This window comes from Gorilla gorilla, chromosome 4, assembly GCF_029281585.2.
Source record: "Gorilla gorilla gorilla isolate KB3781 chromosome 4, NHGRI_mGorGor1-v2.1_pri, whole genome shotgun sequence".
NCBI lineage: Eukaryota > Metazoa > Chordata > Mammalia > Primates > Hominidae > Gorilla > Gorilla gorilla.
Window position 1 is genome coordinate 15634446 of NC_073228.2, and position 27414 is coordinate 15661859.

Genomic DNA, 27414 nt, shown 5'->3' on the forward strand with positions numbered 1-27414 from the left:
CAACCTCTGCTGCTCCCACTTCAGTCCAGCCTGCCGTTTGCTGCTTGCTAGACACCTTCCAAAACAGCTGCCATGGCCTCCCCGTGGCCACTCCTGCCCTGCCACGGTTTTCTTCACACAGTAGCCAGCAGTCTTTTTAAAACAAGTAGATGAAACCCTTCCCAACCTCAAATCTTCCAGTGACTTTCCTGTCACTGCTAGAATAAATTGCAGACTCTTTAGCGAGTAAGAAATGAAATCCAGAGTCCTGCAAGTCCTGGAGCCCCTTGGCTCCCTGACCTCCTGTCTCTCTCTTTCCCCTCACTCTGTCTGCTTTCTTTTTTTTTTTTGACGGAGTCTTGCTCTGTCACCCAGGCTGGAGTGCAGTGGCATGATCTTGGCTCACTGCAACCTCCACCTCCCAGGTTCAAGCAATTCTCTTGCCTCAGCCTCCCAAGTAGCTGGGATTACAGGCATACACCACCAAACCTGGCTAATTTTGTATTTTCAGCAGAGATGGGGGTTTTGCCATATTGGTCAGGCTGGTCTTGAACTCCTGACCTCAGGTGATCTACCCGTCTTGGCCTCCCAAAGTGTTGGGATTACAGGTATGAGCCACCGCGCCCGGCCCACTCTGTCTGCTTTCTAAGTGGACTAACTGCCTGCCCCTCTGCTTGGCACACTCGGATCCCACATCTTCCCATGTTCCCAAACCCTCTTCTGCGCTGCTCGTTCTGGATTGCAGTGAGGCCCTTTTTTCCAGCCCCATTGTTCTTTCTCCTTCGTCATGGCTAGCATCTCTGGCATGTTGGGCCTGGAGGGTTTGCTGGCCTTGTTGTTGTATCACCTCTCCTGGGTCAGTCTTTGTCCCTTCGTCCAAGTCCTGCATTTTGGGGTTCCCAGTACAGTTCCTGACATGGAGGAGGCTTCAGCATTTGTTGAAAAAATAATAAGGATGTCGCCCGGGCTGGAGTGCAGTGGTGCGATCTCAGCTTACTGCAGCCTCCGCCTCCCAGGTTCGAGCAATTCTCCTGCCTTGGCCTCCCAAAGTTCTGGGATTACAGGCGGAGCCACTGCGCCCGGCCAAACTCCCTTTTTCAGTGCACTACCAAAAATCAGAAAGCCACTGTAAAACCCAGTGAACATTTAGCATGTTGTTTAACAACTTTTCACAAGCTGACCCTGACTTTCAGGAAGTGAAATGAAAATGGCAGAGTTTATCTGAAGAGCCACAGTCTAGAAACGGAACTACTGCTCTTTTGAGGGGCGCCATCTCAGTGGCATCACTGGAAGGTCCAGATTGCCTGCCACACTGGTAATCAATTATGGGGGGTCAGGTGCCAACAGATGTCTGGCTTTAAGGGATTTAAGTCCATGCTGAAAGATGGAAAGGGAGAAGAGGACAGAGAAACAAATTTGTCTTTTCAGAGCACAAGGCTTTTGTGTTATGAGGTGGCCATGTGTGTCAAAGTCAGGGAGCTCCTCTTCCTGGGAGCCGAGAGGAAGTCTCTCAAAACTAGAAGGGAAAGGTGCTTTCCCCACATCAATCCAGCTTCGGAGACATTTTATTCATGACATGCTCCTTCCCCCAGAACAACAATGAAGCGTTCTGTGTGCTAACAACATAGCTTAGAAAAAAAAATTCTGCGTTTTTATAAAACTTGATAAAAAATAGTATTTCAAACTGTACAGTCACCAGAAGTACACAGTTATCCAAAATGCACACACTTCCCTCAGCATCTCCAGCAGGTGCCTGGTGTGTTCAGGCATCTCCACTTCCCATAGAGTCATTCCCCTCCTCGCCAGTGTCAGCTTTTTCCTTTTTCCCTTGGGTACCTTCTCTCCCTTCTTTGCAGTGGCGTTTTTAGGCCTGGGCTCTGGCTTTGGAGGGAGGAGCAGGTTTAGCAGACAGCCTCACAGATCTTCTCTGTGGTTCGTCTTTCACCTTGGCCTCATCTCCCTTAGCATCCACTTCAGCCTTTCTCTTGGGCATGGTGGCAATGAAAGCAGCCGGACGTAGGCACTGGGAGCGGGATGCAGTGGCGGTGCACGGACTGCGGTCAGTCGGGGGTCGTTCTCGCTTCCTCTTCTTCATACTGCTCCAAGACTTGTTCTTTTGCCCCAGATAAAATGTTGGTTTAGATTAATCTTTACTCCCTCCAAATGTTTCTAGCTGTTGCATCATGAGTGCTTTGCTTTTCTGCCTTTTTTTTTTTTTCTCCAGACAAGGTCTCTGTTGCCCAGGCTGAAGTGCAGTGGCACAGTTTCAGCTCACACTGCAGCCACGACCTTCTCTGGCTCAGGTGATCCTCCCACTGGGACTATAGGCACGTGTCACCATGTCCAGCTAATTATTTTTTTGAGATAGAATCTCGCTGTGTCACCCAGACTGGAGTGCAGTGGCGCGATCTTGGCTCACTGCAAGCTCTGCCTCCCGGGTTCACGCCATTCTCCTGCCTCAGTCTCCCGAGTAGCTGGGACTACAGGCGCCCGCCACCACGCCCGGCTAATTTTTTGTGTTTTTAGTAGAGACGGGGTTTCACTGTGTTAGCCAGGATGGTCTCGATCTCCTGACCTCGTGATCTGCCCACCTCGGCCTCCCAAAGTGCTGGGATTACAGGCGTGAGCCACTGCGCCCAGCTAATTCTTGTATTTTTTGTAGAGACAGGATTTTGTCATGTTGCCTAGGCTGTTCTTGAACTCTGGTGCTCAAGTGATCTGCTTTCCTCAGCCCTCCTAAAGTGCTAGTATTACAGGCATGTGCCAACGGTGCCCGGCATGAAGTGCTTTTGTTTTTGTTTTTTCTCCTTTTTAACATAGGAGCTTTTCTTAAAACTTTACAACATTTTTATTTTTCAGAAACAAGAGTTGAAATAAAAGAATCTGTTCGTGGCCAAGATATTTTCATTATACAGACAATACCCAGGTAAGAGGACTGACTACTTTATCTCTTTTCTGTAAAAACCTTAACAATATAATTGATTATCTTTTCATATGAACAACAACTTAGTGTTTTTAAAAGTTATATATTCAGGCCGGGCGTGTGGCTCACGCCTGTTATGCCAGCACTTTGGGAGGCCGAGTGGGCGGATCACGAGATCAGGAGTTCAAGACCAGCCTGACCAATATGTTGAAACCCCGTCTCTGTTAAAAATACAGAAATTGCTGGCTGGGCACGATGGCTCGCGCCTGTAATCCCAGCACTTTGGGAGGCCGAGGCGGGTGGATCATGAGGTCAGGAGATCGAGACCATCCTGGCTAACATGGTGAAACCCCGTCTCCACTAAAAAATACAAAAAAATTAGCCGGGCGTGGTGGCGGGCACCTGGAGTCCCAGCTACTTAGGAGGCTGAGACAGGAGAATGGCGTGAACCCGGGAGGCAGAGCTTGCAGTGAGCCGAGATCGCGCCACTGCACTCCAGCCTGGGCTACAGAGCAAGACTCCATCTCAAAAAAAAACAAAATAAACAAATAAAAAACAAAAATTAGCTGGGCATGGTGGCATGCGCCTGTAGTCCAGCTGTTTGAGAGGCTAAGGCAGGAGAAGTGCTTGAACCCAGGAGGCAGAGGTGAGCTGAGATCGCGCCACTGCACTCTAGCCTGGGCGACAGAGTGAGACTGTCTCACCAAAGAAAAAAAAAAAGTTATACATTCGTTTGCATGTTAAACTAAATGCTTCCCCAAATGCAATTACTGTCTTCTGGAGTTCCTACCATTTGTCACACTGTACTGTTACATGTTTACTTCTCTCCAGGCTTTTTTTTGGAACAGTCTCACTCTGTCACCCTGGCTGGAGTGCAGTGGCACAGTCTTGGCTCACTGCAGCCTCTACCTCCTGGGTTCAAGTGATTCTCCTGCCTCAGCCTCCCTAGTAGGTGGGATTACAGGTGCCCACCACCATGCCCAGTTGATTTTTGTATTTTTAGTAGAGACAGGGTTTCACTCTGTTGGCCAGGCTGGTCTTGACCTCCTGACCTCAAGTGATCCATCCACCTCAGCCTCCCAAAGTTTTGGGATTTCAGGCGTGAGCCACCACTCCCCAAGCTTTAAACTCCTCAAGGACAAAGGGTTTTCCCATGGTTTGCACTGACCCCAGGCCAGTGTCCATCAGCTCAGCTCTGCTGAAAAGCTTCTAGTTGTTACGTGTGGTGCATGAACTGCTCCTGGTTCATACCCATTAAGAGAGGTTTTTGCACTGCATTTTATCTTGCACCGTGGCCTGTTTCTAGCCTATCTCTGTTTCAGAGATTGTCGCCCTTGCTTCCCTCAGGGCAGGGGGCTGACACCTGGGGAATCCTGGCCTGCTTGAGTGAGAACGTCCATGCTTCTATGCGGGACTATCTCCTTTCTCATCGCCTGACAGGGAGTGGGCCATTACACCATCTGTGTCTCTGAAAAATCCAGACCTTCATGTCCTGATCAGTGTACATTCCCCAGACCATATTAGTAATAAGAATGGCACTGAGTGCCACCAGTGTGCCGGATGCTTTATATGTTTCATTTTTGTTTGTTTTGTTTTTTTGAGACGGAGTCTCACTCTGTTGCCCAGGCTGGAGTGCAGTAGTGTGATCTTGGCTCACTGCAGCCTCCACCTCCCGGGTTCAAGTGATTCTACCTCAGCCTCCCAAGTATCTGGGATTACAGGCGCCTGCCACCATGCCCGGGTAATTTTTTTGTATTTTTAATAGTGATGGGGTTTTACCATGTTGACCAGGCTGGTCTCGAACTCCTAGCCTCAAGTGATCCGCCTGCCTCAGCCTCCCAAAGCGCTGGGATTATAGGCGTGAGCCCTGCGCCTGGCTCTATTCAGTCTTCTTTAGTTTGGAACAGTTCCTCACGGCCTTTATTTGACTTTCTTTTTTTTTTTTTTTTTTTTTAATTTGAGACAGGGTCTTGCTCTGTCACTCATGCAGGAATGCAGTGACACGATCATGGCTCAATGCAGCCTTAAGCTCCTGAACTCAAGTGATCCTCCCACCTCAGCCTCCTTAGTAGCTGGGACCATAGGTGTGTGCCCCATCCTGGGCTAATTTTTTGTATTTTTAGTAGAGATGAGGTTTTGCCATGTTGCCCAGGCTGGTCTTGAACTCCTGGACTAAGAAGTGATCCACCCGCCTCAGCCTCCCAAAGTGCTGGGATTACAGACATGAACCACCACACCCGGCCTTGACTTTCAAAACTTTGACACATTTGAAGACTGACATTTTACCGATTACTTTGTCGAATGTCCCTCAATTTGGGTTTCACCATGATGGCTCTTTCACTATGATGAGATTCAGGTACCTCGGAAGGAAGCTGTGTTCCTGTTGTCTTCCTGCTGCTTCATGACATCTTGTGTGGATGCATCGGTTTATTCAGTCTCTTGTGTGTCAGTTTGTTTCTAGTCTTACGCTGATACAATAGAGGCTGCTGTGAGCCTCATCGTATGTACATCATATTGTCGGTGTTTCAGGTGTATCTGTAGGAAGATCCTAAGAAATTTCTGGTTGTGAGGGTCCATGCCCTGTGGTATTGAGGGAAGGGGCTGCGTTGCCCTCATTGAGGATATACTAATTCACATTTTCTCCAGCAGTTTTGGTTTTGTATTGTTTGCCTCCTGGTGACTGTAGTCTTTTTTGCCTGGTGGTTTTGTTTGACTCTCCATCTTTTATTTTTAGATGGAGTCTCGCTCTGTCGCCCAGGCTGGAGTGCAGTGGCACAATCTCGGCTCACTGCAAGCTCCGCCTCCCGGGTTCACGCCATTCTCCTGCCTCAGCCTCCCAAGTAGCTGGGACTACAGGTGCCCGCCACCACATCTGGCTAATTTTTTGTATTTTTAGTAGAGACAGGGTTTCACCATGTTAGCCTGGATGGTCTCGATCTCCTGACCTCGTGATCCACCTGCCTTGGCCTCCCAAAGTGCTGGGATTACAGGCGTGAGCCACCGCGCCTGGCCTGACTATCCATCTTATAAATAAGGGGAAGACCTGAGGGGCTTGCCTAGGTGTACAGTGCCCGTAGGAAGGGAACTTTTGGCACACCTTGACACACCACATAGCTGTTCCCTGGCCATCTGTGCTTATCCTGGTTTTTGTTGGTAGTGAATAGTAAGGTTACTTTGTCATCTCTATTTTTTCTGCATTCTTGAGTTCCTTAGGGCATAGGAAAGGGCCACATGTGACCCTAGGTCCATGGTTTGGCCACCTTAGACTACTCAGCTCTCTACTAGTTGATGGAAGGGTGCGGAATAACAGACCATGGCCTTTGTAGCCATGGGTTGGCCAGCTTTGTCACTAATCCTCCGAGAAATATTGGGGTCTAATTCTTTTTTTTTTTTTTTTGAGACGGGGTCTTGCACTGTCGCCCGGGCTGGAGTGCAGTGGCGCCATCTCGGCTCACTGCAAGCTCCGCCTCCTGGGTTCATGCCATTCTCCTGCCTCAGTTCCTGAGTAGCTGGGACTACAGGCACCCATCACCACGCCTGGCTAATTTTTTGTATTTTTAGTAGAGACGGTGTTTCACCGTGTTAGCCAGGATGGTCTCCATCTCCTCACCTTGTGATCCGCCTGCCTTGGCCTCCCAAAGTGCTGGGATTACAGGCATAAGCCGCTGCGCCCGGCCTTTTTTTTTTTTTTTTTTTGAGACGGCGTCTCGCTCTGTCACCCAGGCTGGAGTGCAATGGCGCAATCTTGGCTCACTGCAAGCTCCGCCTCCCGAGTTCACGCCATTCTCCTGCCTCAGCCTCCCAAGTAGCTGGGACTACAGGTGTCCACCACCACACCCGGCTAATTTTTTGTATTTTTAGTAGAGACGGGGTTTCACCATGTTAGCCAGGATGGTCTCGATCTCCTAACTTCGTGATCCGCCCGCCTTGGCCTCCCAAAGTGCTGGGATTATAGGCGTGAGCCACGGTGCCCAGCCATTGGGGTCTAATTCTAAAAGCATGATTGATTGGTGAAGTCTCTTTACTACCCTAATTGAATTTGTGATAACAAAAGAATTTGTCATGTAAAGAGTTATCTTTAAGAAATCTTGTTGGCCAGGTACAGTGACTCACACCTGTAATCCCAGGACTTTGAGACACCGAGGCGGGAGGATCACTTGAGTCCAAGATGGCTTGAGAACAGCCTGGGCAACATAGTGAGACTCCCATCTCTACAAATAAAATTTGAAAATTAGCCAGGTGTGGTGGTGTGCACCTGTAGTCTCAGCTACTCGGGTGGTTGAGTTGGGAGGATTGCTTGAGCCTGGGCGGTCGAGGCTACAGTGAGCTGTGATTGCACCACTGTACTCTAACCTGGGCAACAGAGCCAGATCTTATCTCAAAAAAAAAAACCAAAAAAAAGTCAAATTGTTAACACTAATTCGTTGGTCTGCATTGTAATCTGGAATTTGAGTTGGACTTCTCCAGGAAAAGACTGAACTGAGTTGGTGCATGATCAGAGTAGTTCTCCTCTGGCACATGAGCAGCTGTGCTCTTGGCATCTTTGTTTTGTTACATGTATTTAGGGATCATCTATGAGTCGGGAGGAGCTAAGACGTTATAACCTTCTCACGGCAGAGACCCCATTTTGTTAGATAGTCCAGCAGTCTCCAACCTTTTTGGCACCAGGGACCAGTTTTGTGAAAGGCAGTCCCGCCCCACCCCTTTTTTTTTTTGAGATGGAGTTTCGTTCTTGTTGCCCAGGCTGGAGTGCAATGGCGCGATCTTGGTTCACTGCAAACCCCACCACAACCCCCGCCTCCCAGGTTCAAGCAATTCTCCTGCCTCAGCCTCCCGAGTAGCTGGGATTACAGGCATGTGCCACTACGCCTGGCCAATTTTGTATTTTTAGTAGTGACGGGGTTTCTCCATGTTGGTCAGGCTGGTCTCGAACTCCCAACGTCAAGTGATCTGCCCGCCCCGGCCTCCCAAAGTGCTGGCATTACAGGCGTGAGCCACCGTGTCAGGCCGTTCATGGTTATCTCAAACTAGTCGAGCATAGAAACAGCATATTGTTAGTGTCCTTTGTGATAAGAAGTTGAATTTTATAAAATTCTTGGCTTTGATATCACGTGGTAACCAAGAGTGCTCAATATAAGTATTTAACACGTGCAATCTAGAGTGATGCTGGGGGTAGTAAAGACTGAACTTGACAAACAAAGGATCATCAGTGTGCAAGTGTCTTCCAGGGAAGGGACAAAAGAAGCATGAAAAAATGACTTAGTTAATAGCAAATTGGGAAACACTTACCGTTTTTCTCACTTGTATCTTGAGTATTAGGAAATTGGACCATGGTCAGGTGTGGTGGCTCATGCCTTTAATCCTAGTACTTGGGGAGACCAAGGTGAGAGGATCACTTGAGGCCAGGAGTTCAAGACCAGCCTGGGCAATATACTAAGACCCTGTCTCTATTCTTTTTTTTTTTTGAGACAAGGCCTTGCTCTGTCACACAGGCTGGAATGCAGTGGCATGATCTCGGCTCACTGCAGCCTCCACCTCCCAGGCTCAAGTGATTCTCCTGTCTCAGCACCCACCGTCTTACCCTCCCGAGTAGCTGGGGCTACAGGCATATGCCACCATGCATGGCTAATTTTGTATTTTTAGTAGAGACAGGGTTTTGCCATGTTGCCCAGGCTGGTCTTGAACTCCTGAGCTCAGCTGATCCGCTTGCCCCGGCCTCCCGAGGTGCTTGGATTACATGCATGGGGCACTGTGCCCAGCTTTTATTTAAAAGAAAAAAGAAATTTTGGCCAAAGGAAGAAGTAGGAAGCACTTCATAGAGTTGTGGCAAAGACAGAGTCTTGTACAATAACAATGACAATTTTACATACATCAACATGGAAAGGCACCTTCCCTGTTGAAAAAGGCATATAGGTATAAATGGGTACTTCTTAAAACCAGAACCGTCTCTTGAAGATGGTGAAGTTTCTTTATGTGTATTTGGTGTTGAGATACAAGCCGCAAGTCTCTTCCCAGTGGTTCAGTTTAAGAGCATCAAAGCAAAAATATCATCACCTGGCATTTTCTCTGTCTCTTAAGCTGATAGGGATGGAAGAAGAAAGGAAAAATTTGGAAAAAAGACAGAGGTTGGTTGTGTTGTTTTGTGTGGGTGTGCAGCCCATAAAGAAGGTTATTAGGTTTGTCACAATAAACTGGTTCTTTTTGTTGTTTTTTTGAGACGGAGGCTTGCTGTGTTGCCCAGGCTGGAGTGCAGTGGCGTGATCTCGGCTCACTGCAACCTCTGCCTCCCAGGTTCAAGCAATTCTCCTGCCTCAGCCTCCTGAGTAGCTGGGATTATAGGCATGCGCCACCACAGCCAGCTGATTTTTGTATTTTTAGTAGAGACGGGGTTTCACAGTGTTGACCAGAATGGTCTCAAACTCCTGACCTCAGGTGATCCACCCGCCTTGGCCTCCCAAAGTGCTGAGATTATAGACGTGAGCCACCGTGCCCGGTCAATAAACTAGTTTTTTTAGTGCTTGAGTACTGGATACTTTAGTACCAACTAAAGAACACAGCTAATTTAATTTAATTTAATTTTTTTTTTGAGACGAGTTTCTTTCTTGTTGCCCAGGCTGGAGTGCAGTGGTGCGACCTCAGCTCACTGCGACCTCCACCTTCCAGGTTCAAGTGATTCTCCTGCCTGAGCCTCCCGAGTAGCTGGGATTACTGGCATGTACCACCATGCCCAGCTAATTTTGTATTTTTAGTAGAGATGGGGTTTTACCATGTTGGCCAGGCTGGTTTTGAACCCCTGACCTCAGGTGATCCATCCACCTCAGCCTCCCAAAGTCCTGGGATTACAGGCATGAGCCACCACGCCTGGCCTAATTTTTTATTTTATATTTTATATTTTATTTATTTTTTGAGACGGAGTCTTGCTGTGTTGCCCAGGTTGGAGTGCAGTGGCACAATCTTGGCTTACTGCAACTTCAGCCTCCTGGGTTCAAGCAATTCTCCTGTCTCAGCTTCCCGAGCAGCTGGGATTATAGGTGCGCACCACCACACCCAGCTAATTTTTGTATTTTTAGTAGAGATGGGGTTTCTCCATGTTGCCTAGGCTGGTCTCGAACTCCTGGCCTTAGGTGATTCACCTGCCTCAGCCTCCCAGAATGTTAGGATTACAGGCATGAGCCACTGTGCCCGACCTGATTTTTTAATATTACCTGCAGTTACATAGATGAAGGAATATCTTTTACAGGTTTTTCTGTTGTTGGGAGGAAGGGGGCATTGCCTAAAGTAATAAGGCTAATTTTAGGCAAACAGACCAAAGCTTAGACATTAAAATAAGCTTAGTTGCCTTCAGAGCTGTTGTTCTAAAATCACATAGATACCTTTTTTTGGTGCTGTTTTTGCTTGGAATAGCTTTGGAACTACTGCTTCCAAACTTGCAGCATATTTCTTTTGACAGTTCTAATAATAGCAACCTTTTGGTCATTGAGGATAGGTTTAATTTTTGGAAATGGCAAAAAGCCATTCAGAACAAAATGATTATTTTGGGTAATTGAACTGTGTGATACTCAGAGATTTTCCAGATATACCAAGCAATGGAACTAAGTAAAATATGAAGCTTATAAAGTATATTTTAAAGGATAATTTTTATGTTTATGTACAAGTTCTAGTGTGTTGATGTAAAGTAAGAAGACTCATTAAAATAACATTTACAGCTGGGCACGGTGGCTCACACCTGTAATCCCAGCACTTTGGGAGGCCGAGGCAGGTGGATCAGTTGGTCAGGAGTTTGAGACCAGACTAGCCAACATGGTGAAACCCCATCTCTACTAAAAATACAAAAAATTAACCAGGCATGGTGGCAGGTGCCTGTAATCCCAGATATTCGGAAGGCTGAGGTGGGAGAATCGATTGAACCCGGAAGGCAGAGGTTGCAGTGAGCCAAGATGGTGCTACTGCACTCTTGCCTTCCAGCCTGGGTGACAGAGTGACTCAGTCTCAAAACAACAACAAAAAATTTACAGCTGCTGCAGATGATTAATTGTTACAGTTGGGAGCAGGGTAAATTCTCCCCCATTACTTCCAGCTATGGTGTTGGTTTCTCTTTTGCAAGCCTGGCTAGTTTAATGAATGCGTATACCATGCCTGTTTCCTCATCTCAGGTTAGTTTTTTGTTGTTGTTGTTGTTGTTGTTTTCCAATATGGAACACTTCACGAATTTGTGTGTCATCCTTGCACAGGGGCCATGCTAATCTTCTCTGTATCGTTCCAATTTTAGTATATGTGCTGCCGAAGAGAGCACACCTCAGGTTAATTTTTGCCTGTCCAAAATGCTAGAGCAGTAAGGGCTGGACTTAATATAGGATGTGGTTTTCTTAGGGGAAAGAAAAGTAGTTGGTTGGCTGGGCATGATGGCTCAAGCTGTACTCCCAGCACTTTGGGAGGCCAAGGCGGGAGGATTGCCTGAGCCCAGGAGCACAAGACCAGCTGGGCAACATGGTGAGACCTTTCTCTAAAAAAAAGAAAGAAAAGTAGTTGGTAAAACAATTAAGAATGTCCTACTTAGAGATAAAGACTACAAGAGCTAGCCAGGGTGTACTTGCAACATTCTTAGGGAACAGATAAAGCAGAGACTGCCAGCCAATTTCTCTTCGCCCTGCTAGTTCACAGAGTAACTGCCTGGTGTCCAATATGTCCGGTATCTCTCATTGAATGGGTAAAGCCAATGTGACAAAGCCCCTTTTGTCACCTTTCTGACCAATAAGGGGTGAGGTATGGGGCTTTCTTTAGCCTTGGGCTGGAGGATGTTGAATCCCTTGGAAAAATGGAAAATAAAAACCTCATGGGAAATTGCTCTTTTTTTTTTTTTTTTTTTTGAGATGGAGTTTCACTGTTGTTGCCCAGGCTGGAGTGCAATGGCATGATTTCGGCTCACCACAACCTCCACCTCCCAGGTTCAAGCAATTCTTCTGCCTCAGCCTCCCAAGTAGCTGGGATTACAGGCGCCTGCAACCATGCCCGGCTAATTTTTGAATTTTTAGTAGAGACGGGCTTTCACCATGTTGGTTAGGCTGGTCTCTAACTCCTGACCTCAGGTGATCCACCTGTCTTGGCCTCTCGGTTTACAGGTGTGAGCCACCGCGTCCGGCCCAGAAATTGCTTATTAATGAAAGGAATGTTACCCTGAAATCAAGACTTCTCAAAAATTGTTTATCTTGTTCATTAAGTTTTACTATCTGGGCCTCCCTTGTGCTGTGTTCTCCAAAACTCATCGTGTCATACACTTGTGTATTTTACTTGATTTTGTTTTTATTTTTTTGTGTGTTTTTTGAGAGATGGGGTCTCACTCTGTTGCCCAGGTTGGAGTGCAGTGGTGTAGTCACAGCTCATTATATGGGTTTGAGGGATCCTCCCACCTCAGCCTCCCGAATAGCTAGGACTACAGGTGAGCACCACCGTGCCTGGCTGATTTTTAAATTTTATTTTATTTTTAGAGACCAGGTCTTGCTATGTTGCCCAGGCTGGTATCAAACTCCTGACTTCAAGCAATACTCCTGCCTTGGCCTCTCAAAGTGCTGGGATTACAAGCATAAGCTACTGCACTTGGTCCACTTGTGTATTGTTTATGACAAAGCCAGCTAAAAACCCACTACTTGAGCCTGGGTGTGGTGGCTCACGCCTGTAATCCCAACACTTTGGGAGGCCAAGGCGGGTGGATCACCTGAGGTCAGGAGTTAAGACCAGCTTGGCCAACATGGTGAAACCCCATCTCTACTAAAAATAGAAAAATTAGCTGGGCATGGTGGTGGGTGCCTGTAATCCCCGCTACTTGAGAGGCTGAGGCAGGAGAATTGCTTGAACCCAGGAGGCAGAGGTTGCAGTGAGCCGAGATCGCACCATTACACTCCAGCCTGGGTGACAAAAACGAATTTCCATCTCCAAAACAAAACAAAAAACAAAAAAAACCTCACTACTTGAACAGATAACGCTTACAGAAGCTACTAAATTAACTGACTCCGAACATATTGTGGATATTGGGATCTGGTTTATGCAGCCACAGCCAGCCTGGGTGTGGTGGCTCATGCCTGTAATCCCAGCACTTTGGGAGGCTGAGATGGGAAGATTGCATGAACCCAGGAGTTCAAGACCAGCCGTGGCAACATAGTGAGACCCTGCCTCTTACAAAACAGAAAAGAAAAGAAAAAAAATCTTTTAAACAAAAAAGTCTCTGGGAAGGGGACCACACATTCTTCCATGAGTCAGATGTGCTCCTTCTTGGGAAGAATGAGTACCTCGAGAGTGGTCCCAGATGGCCTTTGGCTTTCTCTAGAGGTGGTTTGCCTTGTTTACCTACCACAGTGCTTGACTCAAGTTGCCTCCTAAATATGTGTTGCATGGATGATGAACTAAAATTGACTATTATGAATTCCCAACTTTCTTGAAAGTGTTTGATAATTGCTTTGATTCTACCAAAGATTATCTGACCTTTTGATGGCAGACTTGGCATTATTAATTTGGAAGTCTGAAGGAGAAAAATGCTCCAATTTATTGACAGGAAAAATAAAAGGTAACTGGAAAATAATGGAATGGATTAGCAGTCTAAAAGGAATGTCTTGGTTGTCTTGAAGTTGAGCCCTGCATCAGTCTCCTCAGGGAGAAATTTTTTGTTTTTGTTTTTGTTTTTTTTAATCATAGAATGCTTGCAATAGTTAAGAAAAATCCAAATTACAAGGGTGAAATTGGAAGTTCCAGGAGTTGAACCTGGAAGTGGAAAACATTGTCAGAATAAAAGGATGTCCTTGAAATCGCTCACTCCCAAATGCACTCTGCCTTAGAGAGAAGTGTAAACATAAATTGGAAGAGACTGGGAGGAAATGGCTCGATTACCCTTCAAGCTAGAAAGCATCTCTTGCTGAGTATTTCATTCAGCCACCTATTCAGCAAACGCTAACTCTGCTGTGTGTATGGCAGGCTTTCTGCTTTGCCGTAATGAGGGCAGCATCACCTACGTGTCAGTGTAGAGCTGATAATTGTTCAAGAACTGGTACCTGAAGAACCTGCTGCCATGGGTAGGAACTGATGACATGGGGAAGGGAAGGGAGATACGGTCCTGACCCCCACCCCCACCCCAAGACGGGGATGTTTGAGGATGCGTGGATAGTCCAGGAAGAGCAGGAGGAAGCTAATGTGAGAAGTGAATACTGAGAGAGGTCCTGGAAGGATTTCAAGGCTCTCACCCCTTTTTAAAGGAAGAGCCTGTCTGGGAATGGTGGTGCATGCCTGTAATCCCAGTGCTTTGATAGGCTGAGGCGGGAGCATCGCTTGAGCCCGGGAGTTTGAGGCTGCAGTGAGCTAAGATTGTACCACTGCACTCTAGCCTGGGTGACAGGGTGAGACCATTTCTTAATAAGTGAGTGAGTAAGTGAAAGAATGAATGAATGAATGCAGAGTCTACATTAGGTTTGATTATCCTTGGCAAAAGCTAGCAATCCAAATTTATAATCATTGGAAATCGCCTTTCCTTCTAATATCTTTCAGATTCATATTTCGTTTTTTGTCTCTCTGGGTAATCTTTGTCAGGAATTTATATGTCAGGGAAAGAAAGGTCCAGGGAGGTTTTTTTTGTTTGTTTGTTTTGTTTTGTTTTGTTTTTTGAGACAGAATCTCACTCTGTTGCCCAGGCTGGAGTGCAGTGGCATGATCTCGGCTCACTGCAACCTCTGCCTCCCAGGTTCAAGAGATTCTCCTGCCTCAGCCTCCCCAGTAGCTGGGACTACAGGCACGTGCCACCACACCTGGCTAATTTTTGTATTTTTAGTAGAGACAAGGTTTCACCATATTGGCTGGGCTGCATCCAGCCTCCAGGGAGGTTTTCGAAAATTAAGTTCCAGCTGGGCATAGTGGCTCATGCCTGTAATCCCAGCACTTTGGGAGGCCGAGGTGGGCGGATCACCTGAGGTCGGGAGTTCGAGACCAGCCTGACCAACATGGAGAAACCCCGTTTCTACTAAAAATACAAAATTAGCCACGTGTGGTGGTGCACGCCTATAATCCCAGTTACTCGGGAGGATGAGACAGGAGAATTGCCTGAACCTGGGAGGCAGAGGTTGCAGTGAATTGAGATCACACCACTGCAGTCCAGCCTGGGCGACAGAGTGAGACTTCATCTCAAAAGGTCAGGAGATCAAGACCATCCTGGCTAACATGGTGAAACCCCGTCTCTACTAAAAATACAAAATATTAGCCGGGTGAGGTGGCGGGCGCCTGTAGTCCCAGCTACTCGGGAGGCTGAGGCAGGAGAATGGCGTGAACCTCGGGGGGCGGAGCCTGCAGTGAGCTGAGATCGTGCCACTGCACTCCAACCTGGGCGACAGCGAGACTCCGTCTCAAAAAAAAAAAAAAAATTATATTCCAAGACCTCCCCACACTCAATGGAAAGAGACCAAATCTTTCTGTTAATGGCAGCTAAATGGAAGGGCAGTTGGGTTTCCCTTGGCATTCGTGCTGGCCTAAGCCCAAATCCCTGGGAGGCTGCCAGCAGGTATTGGGTAACTCTGGTCACCAGCAGTTGCTTCAGATGCCACTGCAGTAACGGGGTATGACACAGGAGACCCAGGCAAATGTGAGGGTGGCTTAACTGTGCTGTGAATAGGAGTAACCTCAGATGAAAGCTGGGGCTTACTCAGCTACAAAAAGTCAGAAAGCTTCCCCTGCCTTCATGAGGTGCCATTGTAAGCTAGCGTGATGGTAAAATTCCCACAACACCCATCTGGGCAGCCCATGTTAAGTTGATAAAGTCAAGATCTTTTCTAGGGTTGATACATGGAATTAATCCCCAAATACAAACTTTGACTGTTTCAGAGATGTGAATACAGCTGTGATGGAGTTGCTCATCATGGCTTACGCACTGAAGACTGCCTGTGCCAGGAACATTATTGGGGTCATCCCCTACTTCCCCTACAGCAAGCAAAGCAAGATGAGGAAGAGGGGTTCCATTGTGTGCAAGCTGCTAGCATCCATGCTGGCGAAAGCAGGTGAGTGTGCACGGGGGCCCTGGGGTTCCAGCATGATCCTTTAGGGCTCTTTCCTAGTTGGGCTTAGCTCATACCTCAGATATCCAATCTGGGATCTGAGTGTTTGTTTCCTTTTGAACAGTTTTGGCTAAGGATATGTGAGCTTGGTTAGAAATTCTTTTTTTTCCCTTATTCGCTTTGTCCTACTTTAGAATACCATTGCTTTAGTGTCTTCTCTTTTCTGTCATTTGTCACATATTTTCTATTTCATCTTGTCATCGCTAAATTCATAGCTGGCAGTCTTGGCATTCTTATGTGATCTTTTGATCTTCAGGTCTAGATTTCTATATCTGCTTTGTTAGCTAAATTCCATTTTTGTTCATAGTATTCAAGCTGGATTTTCTTTTACTGCCTCTCCCCCACCCTTGCTTTTCTACATAGTGGCTCATTTTCATTGCTTTATTCTCCTTGTGTGGCGGGGGCACGCTTTCTGGCCTGTAAATCAATGTAATATTTTACAATTGGGTTTCTATTCATCTGATGTCTGTTCTAAAATTTTAACGTATATTTGGGTCCTCGGAAAGAAATGTATGGTCCTCCCTCAATGTCCTTATAGGATTGGTTCCAGGAACCCATCTCCCCCTTCCCCGGCTCCTCAGCAGATACCAAAACCCAAAGATACTCAAGTCTTCCATATAAAATGCCATAGTATTTGCATAAAACCAACACAGTCATCTGTAGATTATTTATAAATACCTAATACCATATAAACACTATATAAATTGTTGTTATGTGTCTTGTTTAGGGAATAATGATGAGAAAAAAGTTTCATACCTGCTCAGTACAGACACAACCATTGTAGGCCTAACTACCTTTTCAGTCTGTGTTTCGTTGAATCCACACGTGGAACCCATAGATCCAGATGGTCTACTGTATGTGAATTTCATCCTCTCCAAAAAACTATAATGTTTCTGGAAAGAACAAGCAATACTGGTTCTATGCCCTGGAAGTTTTGCTGTGACCTTTGACCATTTGCAATGTGTTTATATATATGTACCTTTTCCTCTTCAGTACTCTTGATTATAAGAGTATCTCTTCATTGTTTTTCTATAAGAATACTTGAAACATTCTTTATTACATACAGAAATTATTCTAAACTTCAATATCTTTGTGTTATATGAGTTTCTTTTCTTCTAATATGTATATTACTTTGCGTTTGTGTTCTTCCTGCTTTTTGCCTTCGCTACAGTTCTTTATCCTTTCTTTCAAGATTCTGTAATCAAGGCCTTACTGTTTTTTACATCTCTTCGGTATTAATTCCATATTCATATTTTTGCTTCTGCCACATTATTCTTTTCTCAATTTTCCGGACCAAGCCAAAGGTCAATAATCCCCACTTTCTCAGCTTTAGTTCTTTGTCCATGTGGAAGGTTGTAGCCTTCTCTACATTAAGGCTTTATTAAGGTTAACAATCAAGCCTGTGACTGCAGTGCTTAATCACAGTACCACCGTCTTCAGTCTGCTGGTAGGAAGCAGGAGTTGAGCATCTAGTTTAGGTCCACTGTAGCCATTTACCTGTAGGGGTGAACTTTGTAATTTTTTGTTTTAAAATTTCAGGTTTAACTCACATTATCACTATGGATCTTCATCAAAAGGAAATACAAGGCTTTTTCAGCTTTCCTGTGGACAACCTTAGAGCCTCACCTTTCCTGCTTCAGTATATCCAGGAAGAAGTGAGGAACCACCAGCAAACACCCCATTGTCCTCAAAAGAGATCTTATTTAGTTTTTCTCTGGTATCAGATTTCGATATTGGAAGGCACATCAAATGAGCTCTCCCTTAAGTCACAATGCCTGAGGCAGCAGACAGGGTCAGCTTTAGTCGTGGAGGATCATAGCTTTAAAAGACACTAAAAACAGATTTTTTTCCTACATATCTTTAGCAATTTGCTTATGTTTTCTAAAATGAATGTTTTAAGAATTATTTTTAAAAAATTCTTGACGTAGGAGTGCTTTTTCCAGTGACGTTAATTGATAAATATTGAAAAATCTAAAACTTGGGACTAAAATTCTAGCATATTTGATGACTAGTTTGGATCATTATAAGAGGGAAAACTTGAATACCAGCATCCAGGTGTTATTTTCTGATAACTTTTCAGTATTTTCTATTTTTCCTTCAAATCTAGATTCCAAATTACAGAAATGCAGTCATTGTAGCTAAGTCTCCTGATGCTGCAAAGAGGTAAGTAAGCTAGACATGGGTCCTGATCCCTCCTGAGTGCTCCCGAAGTCAGAATGAGCTGCTTTGGAATCCAGAGGCTGTCATTCGTGGCCCTTGAAAGCCCACTGGCTCTCATGTTAACCCCTCCATCGTTGTCATGTCCCATGCCACACACAGCTTTATCTCCAGCCTCCAGACAGCACACATGATCGCTGAGTTGCTCAGCTTTCCTCTGGGAAAACAAAGTTCCTTCAAGTTCTCAGAGAAAGGAAAGCAATAAGGCTATGAGCATTTTTCAGGCAATGGTTTTTTTTTTTTTTTTTTTGAAATGGAGTTTCATTCTGTCACCTAGGCTGGAGTGCAATGGCGCGATCTCGGCTCACTGCAACCTCTGCCTCCTGGGTTCAAGCAGCTCTCCTGCCTCAGCCTCCCCAGTAGCTGGGATTACAGGCGCCTGTCACCACTCCTGGCTAGTTTTTTGTATTTTTAGTAGAGACGGGGTTTCACCATGTTCACCAGACTAGTCTTGAACTCCTGACCTCAAGTGATCTGTCTGCCTTGGTCTCCCAAAGTGCTGGGATTACAGGCGTGAGCCACTGTGCCCGGCCCAGGCAATGGTTTTTAACGTTGTTCTTTCTTCTGAAGATGACTATCAGAATATTGGACAAAGGATAGAATCAAAATTATCTAGAATCAGGGCCGGGCGGGGTGGCTCACGCCTGTAATTCCAGCACTTTGGGAGGCCAAAGCGGGAGATCGCTTGAGCCCAGGGGTTCAAGACCGGCCTGGGCAACATAGACCCCGTCTCTACAAAATACAAAAAATAGCCAGTTGTGGCAACACATGCCTGTGGTCCCCGCTAGTCGGGAGGTTGGGGTGGGAGGATCACCTGAGCCTCAGGAGGTTGAGGCTGCAGTGAGCCATGTTGACGCCACTGCACTCCAGCCTGGGTGACAGTGAGACCTTGTCTCAAAAAAAAAAAAAAAAATGTCTAGAATCAGATACAATCCCAAACCCTAACTCACGTGCCCTTTGAGGCATTTAAATGCTGGCCTGGGCCTCACATTCTCATTTATATAAATAATGCCTTTGTATGTCCCTGAAACGTTAAATATTTTCATTTTATGGTTAAAAAGTGATGCAGTAGTGATGCGTGGGATTTCTTCCTGTCAGTTTCACCATTTCCCTTTGTCCTTCTAGGGCCCAGTCCTATGCGGAGAGACTGCGTCTGGGTTTGGCCGTCATCCACGGGGAAGCTCAGTGCACAGAACTGGACATGGACGATGGTCGTCACTCCCCGCCTATGGTCAAAAACGCTACCGTGCACCCAGGCCTGGAGTTGCCATGTAAGATGAGCTCTGTGTTTTTATTTTATTTGTAAATTGAAGAAAGTTTTTTTTTGTTGGTTTTGTTGTTGTTGTTGTTTTGTTTTGTTTTGTTTTTGAGATGGAGTCTCACTCTGTCACCCAGGCTAGAGTGCAGTGGCATGATCTTGGCTGACTGCAACCTCTGCCTCCTGGGTTCAAGCAATTCTCCTACCTCAGCCTCGTGAGTGGCTAAGATTACAGGTTTGTGCCACCACGCCCAGCTAATTTTTGTATTTTTAGTAGAGACAGGGTTTCACCATGTTGGCCAGGCTGGTCTCAAACTCCAGACCTCGTGATCTGCTCCAGACCTGGTGATCTGCTCGCCTCAGCCTCCCAGAGTGCTGGGATTACAGGCATGAGCCACTGCACCTGGCCCTGAAGAAAGTTTTAAGTAGTATGAATGGCTAGGAGTTATCGACTATGTAGATATATGCTGTCTTGTTGTTTTTAAATAATGGAATGGTATTTGCTATCCTCCGCCTTTTTTTTTTTTTTTGAGAAAGGATCTCCCCCTGTTGCTCTGTACAGTGGCACAGTCATGGCTCACTGCAGCCTTGACCTGGGCGCAAGTGATTCTCCCACCTCCGCCTCCTGGGTAGCTGGGACTGTAGGGGTACACTACCATGCCTGGATAGTTTTCTGTTCCTTTTTTTTTTCTTTTTGTATAGAAACGGGGCTCCTTGCATTGCCCAGGCTGGTTTTGAACTTCTTTGCTCAAACAATCCTCCTGTCGTGGTCTCCCAAAATGCCAAGATTACATAAGATTACAGACATGAGCCACCATGCCAGGCCCGATTTCCTCTTTTGTAAAAGGAAGTTGTGTTATACACGTTTGTAGACTGTGTATGGACGGTTCTGCATAGCACTCAGCATTCAGACAGTGTTCGATAATTTTAGCTTCAGTAAAAAAGTATGTGTGATGGTGTGAAATCTTAAGCTTTTACATTATCATAAGCTGGGTGACAGCTGTTGATCAAATACCAGGCTTTGGGGATCAGGTAACTTTTATTTTTACTTATTTATTTATTTTGAGATGGAGTCTCACTCTGTCGCCAGGCTGGAGTGCAGTGGTGCAATCTTGGCTCACTGCAACCTCCTCCTCCTGGGTTCAAGCAATTCTGCTGCCTCAGCCTCCCCAGTGGCTGGGGCTATAGGTGCGCACCAACACGCTGAGCTAATTTTTGTATTTTTAGTAGAGATGAGGTTTCACCATGTTGGCCAGGATGGTCTCGATCTCTTGACATTGTGATCCGCCTGCCTTGGCCTCCCAAAGTGCTGGGATTACAGGTGTGAGCCACCATGCCCGGCCTATTTTTATTTATTTTTATTTTGTTTGAGACTGAACTCGTTCTGTCGCCCAGGCTGGAGTGCAGTGGCATGATCTTGGCTCACTGCAGCCTCCACCTCTTGGGTTCAAGCAGTTCTCCTGTCTCAGCCTCCCGAGTAGCTGCGACTTCAGGCACACACCACCACACCCAGCTAATTTTTGTATTTTTAGTAAAGACAGGGTTTTACCATGTTGGTCAGGCTGGTCTCGAGCTGCTAACCTTAGGTCATCCGCCTGCCTCGACCTCCCAGTGTGCTGGGATTACAGGTGTGAGCCACCGTGCCAACCCGTAATCTACATTTTTAGCTTTTTATTTTAAACTGACTTTAGACTTAAAGTTGAAAGAATAGTACAGATTTCCAGCATATGCTCTTCACTCGGAGTCCCCAAATTTAACATTTATATACATGGGGTTTTTTTTTCCCCACCATTTGAGGGTGAGTTGCAGACGTGATGTCCCTTCATTCCTAAATACCTTCGTGTATATTTGTAAAGACAAAAGACTCTTATATAACCAGAGTATCATTATCAGACTCAGGAAGCTAACATTGCTGTAACACTGTAATCTACAGACCTTACTCAGGTTTCACCAGTGGTCCCAGCAGTGTCCTTTAGAGCAAAAGAATAAACTTGTTTTCTTGTTCAAGACCTAACCCAGGGTCACACATTGCATTTAGTTGTCATTTCTTTTTAGTCTCATTTAATCTGGAATGGCTGCTTTATTCTTTGTTTCTTATGACCTTGATACTTTTGAACAGTGCGATCAAGTGATTTTGTAGACTGTCCCTTAATTGGGGCTTGTTTGTGTCCTCAGGATTAGATTCAGGTTATGCATTTTTGGCAGAAAATCACAGGAAACACATGATGTGTCCCATTACTGGTGATGTGCATTCTGATAAGTTGGTTAAGGTTTCTCTGGCAGGTTTCTCCACTGTAAAGTTATTCTTTTTTTTTTCCTCTTTGTAATTAATATTACCTCATGTTAAGACTATGTTTTAACTGTAAATATTCTGCTTCTCATCAAAATGAACATCTACTGATGATTCTTGCCTGAATCAATTATTGACTGTGATTGTTGTCAGTGTTCATTTTTCTAACTCTATCATTCCTTCTACATTTATTAGTTGACCTTCTAATGCAAGAAAGCTTTCTCTTCTTCCCTATTCATTTCTTCATTTATATCAGTATGGATTCATAGGCCTATTTCATTCAGTGGGTTATAATTCATTGTCGTCACAGGAATACCTTAAATATTGCAGGTTCAGTTCTGCACCATTGCAGTAGGTGAATATTATAATAAAGTGAGTCTCATGAATTTTTTGGTGTCCCAGCACATGTAAAAGTTATGTTTATACTGTAGTCTGTTAAATGCTCAATAGCATTGTGTCTAAGAAACAATGTACATACCTTAATTTAAAAATACTTTACTGCTAAAAAATACTAGCAGTTGGCCAGGCGCAGTGGCTCACGCCTGTAATCCCAGCACTTTGGGAGGCTGAGGCGGGCAGATCACGAGGTCAGGAGATCGAGACCGTCCTGACTAACACTGTGAAACTGCGTCTCTACTAAAAAAATGCAAAAAATTAGCCGGGCGTGGTGGTGGGCGCCTGTAGTCCCAGCTACCGGGAGGCTGAGGAAGGAGAATGGCATGGAGGCAGGAGAATGGAGGTGGAGCTTGCAGTGAGCTGAAATCGCACCACTGCACTCCAGCCTGGGTGACAGAGTGAGACTCCATCTCAAAAAAAATAAAAATAAAAAAAGACCGAGAAATAAAATTACTGGGTCAGAGGTTATTTTGATAGATGTTGTATTATCAGAGTATTTTATGTGGTGAGATTATTTATTCTGAGGATGTTGCTTTGTTGCTTAACGGTCATAACCATGGTTTCCCCGGCAGTCATCTTTGTGTGTCATAGGAAAAGAGTGCATTACTTCTAGACATACTGGTGTGTTTACATTGCAACTTTCACAGTTATCATCACATTGCTTTCTGTGACTCTCTTTAATAGGCTTAGCCAAGAAAATTCTGAAAAAATTATTTCTTGTATATGTAATAAATTGCCCCTCCCCAATTAAATATGCTTCACATCTGTGTGTCCGTTATCCAGTGTGTGCCGGTGGTTCATTGGTTGGTAAAGAAGATTAAGATCTTAGAATGGTTATGACAGAATAAATATTCAACCTTGGAATCTTTGCATTTTTTAGGAAGATGAACTATTTTATTTTCCTCAAATCTATTCTTGTTTTTTGAGATAGAGTCTTGCTCTGTCACCCAGACTAGAGTGCAGTGGTGTGATCCCAGCTCACTGCCACCTCTGCCTCCCAGGTTCAAGCGATTCTCCTGCCTCAGCCTCCCGAGTAGCTGGGATTACAGGTGCTTGAGACCGCCCCCAGCTAATTTTTTTGTATTTTTAGTAGAGACGGGGTTTCACCATCTTGGCCAGGCTGGTCTCTAACTCCTGACCTCGTGATCCACCTGCCTTGGCCTCTCAAAGTGCTGGAATTGCAGGCGTGAGCCACCGCACCTGGCCAAACCCATTCTTTAGAGCACTACTTCTTGCCCACGGGTGAGTTTTGCCTCACAGTGAATATTTGGCAATGTCTGGAGATGTTTGTGGTTGTCACAACCATGGGAGCTGGGGCGCTGCTGGCATCTTGTAGGTAAAGGCCAGGATGCTGCTTAGCATCCTGCAGTGCGATAATCACCCAGTCCAAAATGTCAGTAGTGCTAAGGCTGAGAAGCTCATTTTAGAGTAATTTGTTAAAAGAGAAGTTGTATGAATGAAGGAGTGAAACCTTAAATCTTTTCCATCTTATAGGTAGACTTGATACAGATGATGGGCAAGGGCATCTAACAAACTTGAAAAGATTATATGTTGGGGGTTCTGCTGAAGAAGACTACATTTGCCACGGGGGTGAAAAGTAAGAGTTTGGATCACAAAAGTGAGAGGAGGTCACTTTTTCTGGCTCGCTTTTCCTGGCTTCTTAATTTCACGAGTGAAGATGTGGTTTTCACCACTGAAGTGAAAACAGACATTGGCACCTCTTGAGCATGTTAAATGTAAATTTTGATTTGTTTGCATGCAGATAGGGGTTATGAGCTTGAAATCAGTTCATTTCTGTTCTACAGAAGACCTCATTTTATTTACTCATCTAATTTATTTATTTTTCTGAGATGGAGCCTCGTTCTGTCACCCAGGCTAGAGTGCAGTGGGCGATCTCAGCCCACTGCAGCCTCCACCTCCCGGGTTCAAGCAATTCTCCTGCCTCAGCCTCCCAAGTAGCTGGGATTATGGGCATGAGCCACCACGCTTAGCTAATTTTTGTATTTGTTTTGTTTTGTTCTTTTTTTGAGATGGAGTTTTGCTCCTGTTGTCCAGGCTGGAGTGCAGTGGTGCAAACTTGGCTCACTGCAACCTTCTGCCTTTGGGGTTCAAGCGATTCTCCTACCTCAGCCTCCCAAGTAGCTGGGATTACAGGCATTCGCCACCACGCCTGGCTAATTTTGTATTTTTAGTAGAGATGGGGTTTCTCTGTGTTGGTCAGTCAGGCTAGTCTCAAACTCCTGACCTCAGGGTGATCCGCCTGGCTCAGCCTCCCATAGTGCTGGGATTACAGGTGTGAGCCACCACGCCTGACTGTTGATTTTTTTTTTTCTCTCTTTTCTTTGAGATAGTCTTGCTCTGTCGGCCAGGCTGGAGTGCAGTGGCATGATGTCGGTTCACTGCAACCTCTACCTCCCGGGCCCAAGCAGTTCTCCTGCCTCAGCCTCCCAAGTAGCTGGGATTACAGGCGTGCACCACCACGCCTGGCTAATTTTTGTATTTTTAGTAGAGAAGAGGTTTTGCCATGTTGGCCAGGCTGGTCTTCAACTCCTGACCTCAGGTGATCTGCCAAAGTGCTGGGATCACAGGCGTGAGCCATCATGCCCAGCCACTCATCTCTTTTTAATGTCAGTTTGTTGATATGGTTTGACATTTCATTGAACTAGAAATAGACGAAGGTCAAAATGGGTAAGGAATGAATTTGCTCATAGTTCTTTTTTGCTGTTTACTTTAGCAGAGGAAGGTTTGGTTAATTGGCTCCCAGGAAAGAGTAAATGAGTGCACATGTGTGCAGGTGCTTGTACTTGTGATGGAAGCGTGCGTAAGGTAAGGAGGGTTGTCAGTGCAGCTTTATTTTACTTGGAAAAGGCTACCTTTAAAAGCAAAAGACAACTTCGTACATCCTTCATAAGAACATTGGAAATCGTTTGATGAATTGGAAACATTTTCACTGCAGCTGATGTAGTTTTCACAGTGATTTCTGGCCGCGAGTAATGTTGCACAATTCATTTTATTCATGGATTAGATTTTGTTTGATAAAATGGAAAGAGAGAGCAGAATCTAAATTTAGGGTAGTTTTAGCACTCTATTCTTGACCTTGTATGAAAACTGGAATTTTTAGTGTTTTATTTTTTGGGTAAGCTATTCAAAAACTGTTGGCCTGTGAGGTACTAGTCATTTTTTTCTACCCTGTAATAATAAAGTCTGTCTCTGTTTTGTGGCAGCCACCAGATTATGTGTTCACTTTTATTCAGAACCTAAAGGCAGTATCAGCAGGGAATGAGTATATTGGGCAGAAAGGCTTTCATTTTAGCCTTTTTTAGCCTCCCTCCTAGCAGAGCCTAGGTTTTTCATGCGAAACTAACAGCAGTTCTTTGTGGGAGGTCGGGTTGCAAAAAAGTAAACAAATATACTGTGATGTTTTCCGCATCAAACTAGAGCTGAATTTCCATTGATATTTGATGAGAGGTATTGGCTGCAATCTTTTTTTTTTTTTTTTTTTTAGACGGAGTCTCACTCTGTTGCCCAGGCTGGTGTGCAGTGGTGCGATCTCAGTTCACTGCAACCTTTGCCTCCTGGGTTCAAGCAAGTCTTGTTTCAGTCTCCTGAGTAGCTAGGATTACAGGCGTGTGCCACCATGCCTGGCTAATTTTTATATTTTTAGTAGAGACAGAGTTTCACCATGTTGGCCAGGCTGGTCTTGAACTCCTGACCTCAGGTGATCCGCCTGCCTTGGCCTCTCAAAGGTGGCCTGGCCAACGTGGTGAAACCCCGTCTCTGCTAAAAATACAAAAAATTAGCCAGATGTGGTGGCACGTGCCTGTAATCCCAGCTACTCAGGAGGCTGAAGCAGGAGAATCGCTTGAGCCCAGGAGGCAGAGGTTGCAGTGAGCCGAGATCGTGCCACTGCACTCCAGCCTGGGAGACAGAGTGAGACTCTGTCTCAAAAAAAAAAAAAAAAAAAAATCGGATAGGTCAACATAACTGCGTATTTACATGGTTTAATTTAAAAACAGAATCGCAGGAAGCTGCTCCTAATGTTGGTGGTTTGAAACCCCCCTCCCCCCATTGTAAGTGATTTTATATACAAAGCCTTCTTGTCTTGCCCAAATTCAAGAAGTTGTCTTTGTTTCTAGGACGTGAAATCAGGAAATATATGTCTGTTGAAATGTATAAAGTAGTGCTGAATTTCAGCTCAACTGATTTGCCAGTATACAGAGAAAAACACCTGTTCTTTGAGATACACAGTGCCTGTTGGGAATCTGCAAAAATTGTTTGTTGGTAGTCACTAAACTCTTGTTACCCTGAATTTTATTCTCTTTCGCTTCCCCCACTACTAGCCTAATAAATATTTCAGAATAATAACAAAGTTTAAAGAAAGAATACTTAGCCTGTTCTTCTGAAATAGTCTTTGTTTTTCTTCTCTGTTTACTAACCTCCTTTTGAGGATAAAATCTTATTTCCTTTCTTTATCCTGTAGTTTCCTTTGTACACTCATAGCCTTTCTTCAGATGCAGATTTTGCAGTCAGATAAAAGTCTCTACTTTAAGCACCAATTAAATCAGGAAAAGATGATGGGCCTGGAGTTATTGTCTTCAAGTTCCTGATTTTGAGGAAACTCTGATTATGTCAGTAGTGCAGTTATCTGATAGTAAGGTTACACTGTCCAAATAAGGTGACTTTGGAAGAAAATAACATAAAGCCATCTCATGATCTGGCAGCCTTTCGCTGTTTCGCTTTCTGCAGAGCGGCATTCCTTCTGCATGTCTCTGTCGGTCTCTGTGAGAGTGGGGTTTCTATCCACACAGCATTGCGGTGCAGCTTCTCTGTGTTGGCAGAATCTTCCATGCTCTGCTGGTTCGTTGTCTTTCCAGCTGTGCTGTGCAGTGCACTGTGCTGGCTGCTGAGCTCATGAGACACGGCCCGTCTCAACTGAGAAGTGCTGTGTGTATAAAACACACACCAAGTAGAGAAGACTTGATAGGAAAAAAGTGTAAGGCTGGGTGTGGTGGCTCATGCCTATAATCCTAGCACTTTGGGAGGCTGAGGTAGGAGGATTGCTTGCTTCCAGTTTGAGACCAGCCTGGGCAACATAGCAAGATCCCTTCTGAAAAACATCTCATTAATTTTTATATCAGGCTGGGCGTGGTGGCTCAAGCTTGTAATCCCAGCACTTTGGGAGGCTGAGGCGGGTGGATCACCTGAGGTCAGGAGTTTGAGACCAGCCTGACCAACGTGGAGAAACCCCATCTCTACTAAAAATACAAAA

At 45.3% G+C, this 27414-nt stretch overlaps 1 protein-coding gene and 1 non-coding gene across 7 annotated transcripts in view; one reads left to right on the forward strand and one right to left on the reverse strand.

The window, feature by feature from the left end:
- PRPSAP1 (phosphoribosyl pyrophosphate synthetase associated protein 1) overlaps positions 1–27414 on the forward strand; it is a 66194-nt gene that overhangs the window by 35316 nt on the left and 3464 nt on the right. For 3 of the 6 annotated variants that reach the window (XM_019027491.4, XM_019027489.3, XM_055388862.2), the window contains exons 3-7: positions 2839–2905; positions 15755–15927; positions 17524–17639; positions 18092–18147; positions 19327–19472. In XM_019027491.4, coding sequence (XP_018883036.1) covers positions 2839–2905; positions 15755–15927; positions 17524–17639; positions 18092–18147; positions 19327–19472 — 558 coding nt within the window. Of the gene's footprint in view, positions 1–1177; positions 1295–1944; positions 2039–2207; positions 2283–2838; positions 2906–15754; positions 15928–17523; positions 17640–18091; positions 18148–19326; positions 19473–27414 lie in introns of those variants that run through there. The other 3 variants (XM_063706069.1, XM_019027493.3, XM_063706070.1) reach the window with 3 other exon arrangements.
- Positions 11089–11195, reverse strand: LOC115934717 (U6 spliceosomal RNA). The gene has a single exon (XR_004070481.1). It is a non-coding gene; the product is annotated as a U6 spliceosomal RNA (small nuclear RNA).